At 43.2% G+C, this 12,270-nt stretch overlaps 1 protein-coding gene across 1 annotated transcript in view; it reads left to right on the forward strand.

Annotated features, from left to right (window-relative positions):
- Positions 1-12,270, forward strand: part of nit2 (nitrilase family, member 2) — a 34,660-nt gene that overhangs the window by 3,533 nt on the left and 18,857 nt on the right. Inside the window, exons 2-5 of the mRNA XM_078560088.1 lie at positions 4,757-4,956; positions 9,329-9,447; positions 10,162-10,282; positions 11,906-11,994. Coding sequence (XP_078416214.1) covers positions 4,926-4,956; positions 9,329-9,447; positions 10,162-10,282; positions 11,906-11,994 — 360 coding nt within the window. The 5' untranslated portion in view covers positions 4,757-4,925. The remainder of the gene's footprint in view (positions 1-4,756; positions 4,957-9,328; positions 9,448-10,161; positions 10,283-11,905; positions 11,995-12,270) is intronic.

Consider the following 12,270-nt stretch of genomic DNA (forward strand, 5'->3'; position numbering starts at 1 on the left):
CGATCATAATTTTAAAGATCTCTATCCTCAAACTTTTTTTCTAGAGATAAGAACCCCAGTCTGTTCTATCTTTCCTGTTTGGTATAACCTCTTTGTTAAACATACATATAAATGTACAAATTAGGAACAGGAGTAGGCCATTTGCCCTCTTGAGCCTGCTCCACCATTCAATAAGATCATGGCTGATCTGATTGTGGCCTCAACTCCACATTCTGCCTACCCTTTGACTCCCTTGTTAGTTAGGAATCTACCTACCTCTGCCTTAAAAATATTCATTGCCCTGCCTCCACCGCTGTCTGGGGAAGACAGTTCCAAAGATTCACAACCCCCTGAGAGAAACAAATTCTCATCTCAGTCTTAAATGGGAGACCCCTTATTTTTAATCTGTGTCCCCTAGTTCTAGTCTCTCCCACAAGGGGAAACATCCTTTCAGAATTCACCCTGTCAAGTCCACTTAGGATTTTATATGTTTCAATAAGATCATCTCTCAATCTTCTAAACTCCAGTGGATAGAGGCCCAGCCTGTCCAACACTTCAGTGAGACCACACATGGAATATTGTGCACAGTTTTGCTGTCCGTATTTAGGAAAGGATATACTTTCATTGGAAGTGGTACAGCAAAGGTTTGGCAGATTGGTTCCCAGAATGGGAAGAATTTCCTGTAGGAGGCTGAGTAAATTGGGCCTATATTCCTTGAACTTTAGGAGAATGAGAGATGATCTCATTGAAACATACAGAATTCTGAAGGGACTTGACATGGTAAACACTGCCACTGGCTGGGGAATCTAGAGCATGGTGGCACAGTTTCATGATAAAGACTCACTGATTTAGGAGTCAGTTGAGGAGCAATTTCTTCAATCAGAAGGTTGTGAATGTTTGGAAATGCCTACCTGCCACAGACAATGTATTTACTGTCTTACTGTCTGTAATCAGTATGTTTTGTATGAAAAGAGATGTATTTTTTTCTTACCCTTGGAGTAAGGGCCACCTCTGAGGCCCACCCAGTCTAGTTTGGGTGAGGGAGGCCATTGTGATAGAATGGGAAGTTGATAGTGGCCATTGAATTTTGATCTTCCCTTTTGTCCAGCATAAAACATGGAGACAGGCTGTCTGGAAACTCCAAAGACCAGGATTTTCCAGTCCCGCCTGCTGTGGGACCAGGAATTCCCACCTGAAGTCAACGGACCTTTGGCTGGTCAAATTTTCTGTCTCACCCATGACGATTCCCACCACAGGTGGGACAGGAAAAGCTCAGCCATAGTCTTTAGGTGTTAGCCTATCCTTAAACAATGAGATGTGTGAATTCCACAAATGGCTCTGAGGTACCCTCACCTATGTCCAGATTTAATTAGGTATTTGTCAGAGACTTGATACGGTCTGTAGTTCAAATGCCAAAAGTTACATGATTTGCAGTAGCCTGATTAACAGTTCATCAGTGCCCATTTTAAATAAATAAAAGATAATCCAGAAGCTTCCACATGAACACAGTCCATGTTTAAAGTTACGAATAGGACATGTCTTTACTGTTCATGACGCCACCCCAGAGATTTGTGGATGCTCCATTGTTCAGTATATTCAAGACTGAGATGGATAGATTTTTAGGTCTCTCCGGGAATCAAGGGAATTTGGGAATGGGCAGAAAAGTGGAGTTGATCAGCCAAGATTATATTGAATGGTGCAACAGGCTCAAGAAGCCAAATGGTCTACTCCTGCTCCTATTTCTTATGGTTCTTATATTGAAATCCATTTGCCAATTACATGCCCATTTTGAAAGTTTATTAATGTCTTTATTTTGTCTCAGTTCCTCTCTATGTTGACTATAGCCCCCAATTTGGTGTTATCTACAATGTTTGAATTTGTACTTCCCATTCATGAGTGGCTTCAGCACCAGTCATTGTGGAACACCACATCTCACCATTTACCAGCTAAGTAACTGCCTTTAAAATCCCTACTTTCTGCCTTGTAGTCAGCTAACTATCCGTTCTGCTACTTGTCCTTCGACTACATGAGTTGAATTTTATGAGGTGCTGCGGTCACTGCACCACCTCCCCAGCCCTAGTTAAAAAATCGGGGAAGTCCTGCCTTAGAGAGCTGTCGGCTGATCAGACGGAGGGTGGCTGTTTAGTCCCTGCAGCACCACCTAGAGTGGTGGCCACTGCCGGAACTACAAGCAGTTCCCAATGCTGAGCAACTCAAATAAGTTTTGGCATGGGGCTTAGGGGTGGGGGGGGGATTCTGATGGGCGCAGAGGACCCTGAAAGAAAAGACCCTCCCCCCACCCCCAACTCCTTGCCCGACACCACCCTGTGCAGCTAAAGCTGCTGAGCTTCCTGCATGGCGTAGGCCACCCACGCTGCAGGTAAAATAATGGCAGCAGCATGAGGCCCTAAAGTGGCCATCAGTAGGCCCCAGGGCTGCCAAGTGCCTGATGCCTCCACCATCCCACCTGTGAAATTTCAGACAGGTTGGGGGTGGGTGGGTAGGCATTGGGAAGGCCACCCAGTGGATTTTACGTGTCCCCCTCCCTTCAAACCCGTCAGTGGGGGGGGAGGGGGGTGGGTGTAAAATCAGCTCCATATCTTCTGATCTTAATAATGAGTCTACTACATGGTACCTTACTGAAGACCTTTTGGAAATCTTAAAGGATGTCTACTGCATTATCCTTCCCTACCTTTTCTGTTACTTCAAAGATTTCATTAAGGTTGTTCAAACATGACCTTCCCTGTTAGAATCAGTGCTGAATACTTTTTTATATTTTCAATTTCTAGTTTTTGTATATACATCTTTGTGTAAATATTCCATTTATCTTTCCTATCGCCTCCATTGAGCCAATTGGCCTGCTGTTCCCTGGATTTATTCTTCCTCTCTTTTTAAATATGGGGATAATATTAGCACACCATCTGTCCTCTGCTATTATTTCCTTTTTTAATATCTTTATAAAAATGCCATAGTGCCCCTGCTATCTTTTCGCTAGCTTTTGAAGGCGTGGATCAGGGGTTTTATCTGAATTTTTTTCTTCTTTCACAGGATGTGGGTGTCGCTGGCTAGGCCAGCATTTATTGCCCATCTTTAATTGCCCTTGAGAAGGTGGTGGTGAGCTGCTGCCTAGAACCGCTGCAGTCCATGTGGTGTAGGTACACCCAGAGTGCTGTTGGGGAGGGAGTTCCAGGATTTTGACCCAGCAGTGAAGGAACAGTGATTTATTTCCAAGTCAGGCTGGTATGTGGCTTGGAGGAGAACTTCCTGGTAGTGGTGTTCCCATATGTCTGCTGCCCTTGTCCTTGAGGCGGTAGAGGTCGTGGGTTTGTAAGAAGCTATCGAAAGAGCCTTGTTGAGTTGCTGCTCTGCATCTTGTAGAGGGTACACACTGCTGCCACTGTGTGTCAGTGGTGGAGGGAGCGAATGTTTCGGGTGATGGATGGGGTGCCAATGAAGCGGGCTACTTTGTCCTGGATGGTGTCAAGCTTCTTGAGTGTTGTCAGAGCTGCACTCATCCAGGCAAGTGGAGAGTATTCCATCACACTCCTGACTTGTGCCTTGTAGATGGTGAACAGGCTTTGGGGAGTCAGGAGGTGAATTACTTGTTGCAGGATTCCTAGCCCCTGACCTGCTCTTGGAGCCACAGTATTTATATGGTTGGTCCAGTTCAGTTTCTGGTCAATGATAACCCCCTAGCATGTTGATAGTGGGGATTCAGTGATGGTAATGTCATTGAACATCAAGGGGAGATGGTTAGATTCTCTCTTCTTGAGGATGGTCATCGCCTGGCACTTGTGTGGCATGAATGTTAAGTTTGATTTGTATATCAATTATCTCATCCCTTTCTATCTTAAATGCGTTTATATTTATATATTATTCTATGATATCAAAATAGGTTGCATTGTTAAACAAAAACATTGAGTGACCAGCATTCTTAATTAGGAGACTACACATTTCTTCCAAATGTTTCCATCAGTCCTGAAAATTGAATTTTTACAAATACTTACATTCTGGATCATTTTTAAATGCAGCTTTACTTTACAAGTTGGACTTTTTAATTTAAAAAAATTGACATTTGGCATTGTTCACATAGAATAATACAAGTACATCATCACTTCTCTTAAACTTCATTCATCTCTGCCTTCACCCAGCCGCCCCATTCCCCACCCCCGAACAAAGACACTAATCTTTCAGTTCATAACCGGCGTCCTCAGGTCTTCTAACCCTCCAGCTCAGAGAGCCACTCTCGCCTCCCAAACCCAATCTCTGCGTCTCTCGTTCTCCCTCCAGTTGATCGAAGTCTTGTTTGTTCCTCACACTCTCCAAAGAGTATGTCGAGGCCCCATTTTCCTTCAAATTGTCTCCTCAGTTCCCAGAACGAACGCTGTTTTACCAACCAGTTTTACGTTGACGTGTGAGTGAAGCATTGAGGTATGTCGATTCTCCACCTAGATCAATCAGGCTGGATAAAAATTAACATTTTGGCTTTGAACCCACCATTTGGCTGGAAGCAAAGCACAGGTGCGATCAGGGAGAAAGCAGCTGACATCTCCATTTGCAGGTTCCCGGAAATTGTGCAGTTCATGGCTTTGCTTCTGAACTAAGTCTTTTCCAGAAAATATCTAAATGTGTTGAAGCTGAACGATTGCATTGCACCAGGGAGTAGAACCCTGCCCAGGTTATTCCCTGGAATAGGAAATGAATTCTGCTACAGCTGTTGAGAGAGTTTGGCCAGCGAAACAATGATGAGTAATTCCAGTAATCTACTTCGTTCTAGATTTTCATCGTTTGCTCGCCGCTGATAGCGGAGTCTGTAGTCCATTCCAAAACAGAGTGAGGGACTACAGCTCCCAAGCGCTTTGCTGCTCGCTGGAAAGTGACGTGACCCAGTCATTGCGTGAAAAAAAGCAAGTTCCCCAAGTAGTTTCACTGTCAAGGGCTTCTCGATGTCTGACAACATGTCAGGAGCGGCAACAAGTAAGTTATTAGAGGACAAAAAGATACAAATGCGGTCGCTTGCTTGCTTTGTTTTGCTATTTCCAAAAGTTGGAAGCCATTCCACACCCACACACTATTTTTATTGCTGTTGCTTGATCAGATCCAAGAGATTTCAAACCAGGCTAATCATTTGGTTTCAAAGTCTGTGCGAAATCACCGGTTTTCGATCATTATCGTAATCCGAGTGAGTTCGCTTTTTTTTCCCCCCACAGTTTTATCTGCGGGATTAGCTGAATTGCAATTGGAATGCACCTTTCTGTCGCACTTTTAAGAGTCAGGTTACCGCGATACTGCATATAGCGTTTCTTAAAGTGGGGGGGAAACTGCAGCTATCGTCATTCTGTTTAAGTGAAATAGTTCATTTCAGTGAGTTTGTAATTTACCGCCACCACCAAAAAAAAAAGTTCCCGAAGTGAATCTCCTGGTACCTCTCTCCCAGGAAGATGAAGCTTAAAAATGCTTTTGCCATTGTGGAATTTGTTGAAGTAAAAATCAGAGCATGAGTGTGTCACTTTGAGGCTGAGAACATGAATAATTTTCTCACAGTTGATACATAATTGACTCCATGACTGGTTACAGCACCGTGCTTTAGCTAAACAAACTCTGTGGTGGTATGTTTGCAAGCCCTCAGGCGATGGAAGCGATATCAGGGGCCCTGGCAGTAATTTTCAAATCCTCTCTGGACATAGGTGAGGTGCCAGAGGACTGGAGGACTGCTAACATTGTCCCATTTTTTAAAAAGGGAGTAAGGGATAGACTAGGAAATTACAGACCAGTCAGTCAAACCCCTATGTTGGGGAAATTACCAGAGAAAATTCTGAGGGACAGAATATATCTGCACTTGGAGAGACACTGATTATTCAGGGATAGTCAGCATGGATTTGTTAAAGGTTTGACAAATTTGATTGAACTTTTTGAGGAGGTAACCAGGAGTGTTGATGGGTGTAATGCATTTGATGTAGCCTACGTGGACTTTGTCAAGGCTTTTGATAAAGTTCCTCTTGGCTGATTGGTCAAGAAAGTAAGAGCCCATGGGATCCAAGGCAAAGTGGCACGTTGGATCCAAAATTGGCTGAGAAGCAGGAAGTAGAGGGTGATGGTAGAGAAATGTTTCTGAGACTGGAAGTCTGTTTCCAGTGGGGTTCCGCGGGGCTCGGTGCTGGGGCCCTTGCTGTTTGTGGTGTACATAAATGATTTGGACTTAAATGTAGGGGTATGATCAATAAGTCCACGGGTGACATGAAATTGGTAGGGTGGTAAATAGTGAGGAGGATAGCTGTACTGAAGATCAGAGGGGCCTTGGTGTGCGTATCCACAGATCCCTGAAGGTAGCAGGGCAGGTAGATAAGGTGGTTAAAAAGGCATATTGGGTACTTGGCTTTATCAGCCAAGGCATAGGATACAAGAGCAGGGAGATTATGCTGGAATTGTATAAAACGCTGGTTAGGCTGCAACTGAAGTACTGCATGCAGTTCTGGTCACCACAATATAGGAAGGATGTGATTGCACTGGAGAAGGTGCAGAGGAGATTGACCAGGATGCTGCCTGGGCTGGAAGGTCTGAGCTATGAGGAAAGATTGGATAGGCTGGGGTTGTTTTCCTTGGAGCAGCGAAGGTTGAGAGGAGATCTGATAGAGGTGTATGAGATTGAGGGGCATAGATAGGGTGGAAAGGAAGGCAATTTTTCCATTAGTAGAGGGGTCAATAACCAGGGGGCATAGATTTAAGGTAAGAGGTAGAAGGCTAAGAGGGGAGTTGAGAATTTTAATTTTTTTCACCCAGCAGGTGGTGGAGTCTGGAACTCTTGCCTGAAAGGGTGGTTGAGTCAGAAACTTTCATAACATTTAAGAAGTATTTAGATATTCATTTGTGTTGCCATAACCTATGGGCCAAGCGCTGGAAAATGGGATTAGTGTAGTCAGATCTTTGCTGACTGGTGTGGGCACGATGGGCTGAATGGCCTCCTTCTGTGCTGTAGATGTCTGAGTCTAGACCTTCACCTTGAACTATATGTATGAGAAACTCACTAAGATTGAGACCTAGCCACACTTCCCCCAATGCACTCTGACTCCGTGCCCAGCCCTGAGTCTGAATTTTTTTTTAAGTTTATCTCCTATCTCCAATCACATTCTCTCCAAGCTTATCTTGTGCATGATACCCACATCTTTCTCTCTTGTCTCCATACCCCCTAAACTTGAGCACTCAACTTCCATTCCTGGCTCCCATGCTGGCTGTCATTGTAAATGTTCCATCTTCTCACCTGATGACACCCCCCCCCCACCCCCACATTTAAAACTAACATCATCACCCCCATCCTCAAAAAGCTCACTCCAACCCCCCCACTCCAACATCTTTACAAATGGTTGCCCCCATCTCCAACTTACTGAGAACTCTGCATTCCTCTCATATTGGCCCCTTGGGCATTTCCCAACATCCATTACCCAGTCTTCAGCTTTTTAACTTAACCAAATAAGGAATAAGTGTCCCTTTCTTAAAGAAAACTTAACAAATCAAATTAAAATGACATTCCCAGGTATGATGATGCACTCCAATCCCTCTGGTGCCAACTGGTCGCGGAAGGCCTCTGGTGTATTGACGCATGCCCCAGGGACAGCCAAGGAAGAGAGACAGGCAATCAGGCCAAACAGCCTCCTTAACCGCCAGTTGCTGGTCCTTTTGATGGCCACCTTGGCCAGGCACAGGAGCAGTGCCTTCAGCTGTCTAGACCCTAAGCTCTGGAATTCCCTCCCTAAACCTCCACCTGTCTATCTCTTCTCCATCTGTAAGACTCTCCCTTCAAATCTACTACTTTAACTAAGTTTTTACCCTACCCTCCTAATATCTCCATCTTAAACTTAGAGCCAATCTTTGGCTGATTACATTTCTGAGAAGCTTCTTTGGACATTTTCCTATGTTGAAGGGTCTTTATTAGTGCAGATTATTGTTATTTTCTAAAAGCTTCAAGTGGCTCCCAGTAATGCTGTACTCTTTTTTCCAGTTGTTTTGGTTTTGGATTTTAAGCTAATTAGTTAAAATGCTAATTAATGGAACAAATCCAGTCATATGAATCCTGTCGTGTATTTAGCTGTCACATTTTTATGTATAACAAACCTTTAAATATACACCACCCTTTCTTTCCTGTACACTTCAGTGTTACACTTGCCTAATATAATTTTCTGTGCCAAGGTGAAGAAACAAAGGTAGGTATTTGTTTCAAAAAAATCTTCGTGAATATGAAATGCCAAACACCAGGCTTTTAATTGAACTTCTCAGGAGCAGATTCAGGGTTCTATTCTCAATGATATAACTTACATTTTTACAGTGCTTCACAAGAGCATAATCAGATATTAAAAAAATAGCACCAAGCCAAAGGAGATTAGAACAGGTGACCAACAGCTTGGTCAAAGAGAGGCGCTTTAATAAGCAGAGAGAGGTGGAGAGGTTTATGGAGGGAATCCCATAACTTAGGGCTGAGACACCTGAAGACCCGGCTGTCAATGGTGGGCCATAGCACAAGAGGCCAGAATTGGAGGAATGCAGCGGTTCTTGGAGGGTTGTAGGGCTAGAAGAGGTTGCAGCTATAGGGAAGGGGGAAGCCATGAAACGATTTGACCACAAGGATGCGAATCTTTAAAGTGTTGGCAGACCAGGAGCCATTGTGGGTTAGCTGAGCACAGGAGTGAATGGGTGAATGTTGCAAGCTACGATACTAGTTAGTAATTAAACTTTGAAAGACCTTATTTAGTATCAGTTCACTTTTACAAATTGAAAAGAATGTACAGGCACACTTTACTAGCAGTGGGTTTTTATATATGATTTAATGATACTGTTGATATTAAATAGCATATCCAATGAGTATGAGCTGCACCACGGTAAATTTTCCAGTATATTTTTAAAAAGCACGCTTTCACACCTAAATATACAGACAATCTCAAAATATTGGATACTTCTGACATGCTGCCTAAAACAAAAAATCATTTTAATCTCCACAGTTGCATGACCAAACAACAGTTGAACTCCAGTTGAATTTAGCCTGTGTTTACTTAACTTTCTAGCCCTAAAGGAAGATAGCCCCACCTTAGCAGAATAATAAGTGTAGAGTGCACAATATAACACTCTAGTCCTTATGAAACAATATACAATCTGACACGCCATGAGTGACTTGTTGGCTTATCAAAAATAAGGTGGTTTTTGCAGATTGACAAGATGCAGTGTCCACAAGCAAGTCCTGCTGTGAGTGGGCTTAACTGGTGAATCTGCATTTTGCAGATCTAGGGATAGTTCAATACAGGGTTGATATTGACTGTGTTATTTATTAACAACTATTTGTTGTCCTGCCTTTTATTCTTAGAATTCCGCCTGGCACTTATTCAGCTCACGGTGTCACCCCTGAAAGCCAATAACCTCACCAAAGTCCGAACACTGGTGAAGGAAGCAGCAAAAAAGGGTGCAAAGGTTATAGCACTCCCTGTGAGTAAAACAATCAATAACAAAAGAAAAGCAGCTGTTTTCATCTTTCCTGTTGTATAATTTAACCCTTCCCAGGTGAAATTATTGGCAGACCTTCAGATCAAAGCCTGATCAGCAATGATTGTATTGAATGGCGGAGCATATGCTCTACTCTTGCTGTTTCTTATGTTCATAGACAAAGTAGCATCCTAGCGCAACAGCATGAATTTGGATTAGCGTGGAGTAGATTTGAAACCGAGATTGGGGATAGTTCTTGTATTGCAGAGAATGTTTTGACTGGCCTGCATGACAGTGTGGTAGAGACATTGGAATTGTTCAGAATGCAATTGTATGCAGTACTGAACATTTAGGGCCCAAGATGGGCCTAGACCTTTTTGGGCCAAATAGCTTTTTCTCGTCTTTGACGTTTCTTATGGGAGACATGGAGAAAAGAAACAAAAAAATCTTTATTGTGGAAAACATCTCTGATGGTGAGTAAAAGGTATAATACAGTCCAAGAATTCAAATGGTATTTGTAAACTGCAAGTTTCTTTTGTGCATAATAACATCATTTAGACTCTCTCCTATTGTGATACAGCCTTGTAACATAGTCACTTTTTCTAAGTACATTACAGTGACCTTGAACTAAATTCAGATAATGGTTGTTTTGAATACTGAATGTCTTGGTTTTTCTGAATATCTGTTTTTAAAGATTTCACGTATCTTCAATCACAGGAATGTTACAATTCTCCCTATGGAACTAATTATTTCCCAGAGTATGCGGAAAAAATCCCAGGGGAGTCGACCCAAGTGTTATCTGAAGTAGCAAAGGAGCATGGGGTTCACCTTATTGGAGGTAAATATGGGCCCCCTGTTGGAAAGTTTATTGCAGATTGCATGAAGAAACAAATGGGTTTAATTGCTGTATTCTATCGTATGAAGCAACTCCTTGTTCAATAATCACTGACTGGAACTTGGAAGCTACAAAGCACATGGGGTCAATGGAAAGTAAAATCGAGCAGAGTAAACCGGCGGTCAGTATTCTCCCCCCCACCCCCTCCCTATTTGCATTAGGTTAAAATTATCTTATAACATTTGTTAATAGGTGCAGAATAAGAAATAGTGATGATAGAATTAATTTTCAGCTGGCAAATTCGAATAACACGCGCACCACAAATGAACACTATCGTTACGACCATGTGTACTATAAAGGTGGTTTTGCTCCATCTGTGAGACACATACATAAAAATATTATGTATAATTTTTGACTATACTCCACATCTCAAATATTACAGTAATAGACATATCCACGTTTTCATATGGGTCATCATGTCAAGTTGCCTGAGTTGGTGGCAATCTCACCACTGACATCAAGGTCCATTCCGCGATTTGAGCATATAATGTGGTTGACACTTATTTTTACCGCAGTTCTGAGTGGGCCTCAGGTAAGACATTGGGCAGAATTTAATGTTCTCGGCGGTGGGCCCATCCACTGGCTGGAGAGCCAGGAATTTCCATTTCGGGAAGCCCTGAAGCGACAATCCGCTGCCTGTTGTCAGGGTTCCTGCATCCGGCAAGGGGAATTTCCCACCTCAGAGTGGCTGGCCAGCTCTTAAATACCAACAGCACCACCGGGAGTAGTGGCCATTGCAGGTACTACAGTAGGCCCGAGGAGGTGAAATGTCACTGGGCCCCAGAACCCAGGTAAGTGAGGTGGGCTTGCGAGAGCCAGTCAGGCAAGCCCCATCGAGGGGTGGAGGTGGATTAGTGTAAAGGGCAGGGGGTTCTTTATGTGAGGGCAACACTTGCTGCCAGCAGGTCCCTCCATTGGGCATAGGTCCCCGAACAGGAAGGACTCCTTCTCCCCTTCCACCAAGCTGTAGGCCTGCCCACCAAGGTATACCCGGTGGCTTGGCCGTATGGGCATGGCCTGTATCCACTCTTAGTACAATACCAGGCTCAATTGGTCTCTGTGCAGGAAGACCATCCCCAACCATTTCCACTCGAGTTAATTGGGGGAACTCTCCTGAAGGTGACAGGCTTTCAACCTGAGCCTTCCCACCCCATTATACGGCCTTGCCTGCTTCTCACCCACTCATGAGGGAGCCATTGAATTCTGTCATTAGACCAAATCTGGCAGCTCAGGTGGACATGTAAGAATCCTTAAAACTATTTGAAATAGAGCAGAGAGTTTTCCTGGTATCCAACATCACATCATTCTTTCACTTGCTGTCTGTGGGACACTCGCTGACATAACAACAGTAACTGCACCAGGTGTAAAGTGCTTTGCGATGTCTTACGGATGTCAATGCCTTATATAATTACTTCCTTTCTTATTCATATTTTTAACCAGTGATGACTTTTTTTGTTATTTTATATTAAAACAGAGGAAGACATTGGGCAGCTTGTTATTTTAATTTGTATTTGTATGTATTTGGTAGATTTGAAACAATGCAAACAGTTGCTTGTGTTCTTACAGGCTCTATCCCAGAAGAAGATGGAGGGAAGTTCTACAACACATGTACAGCATTTGCTCCAAACGGATCCATGTTGCTGAAGTACAGAAAGGTCTAAAATCTTTATTATTAGGCAGTGACTGGGGAGTGCAGAGTGCTAGAAGAACTTCTTTTCCACTTTAGCCTAAGCTGATAAGAGGAAGTTCTCCTTTCTCTCGCAAGGTCCAAACTAAAATAACAAAGAGTTTCCACCTAGTTTGAATGAGATACCATATTATAGCACAAAACTGCTCCTAATTCTGCAGCGAGTTGGACAGAGTGTTGGCTAGTGAGAGAAATAGGAAAATCATACTTTCTCCTTGTAAATAATTCCTAATTTGTGGCTCAT

This window comes from Cetorhinus maximus, chromosome 16 (assembly GCF_964194155.1).
Source record: "Cetorhinus maximus chromosome 16, sCetMax3.hap1.1, whole genome shotgun sequence".
NCBI lineage: Eukaryota > Metazoa > Chordata > Chondrichthyes > Lamniformes > Cetorhinidae > Cetorhinus > Cetorhinus maximus.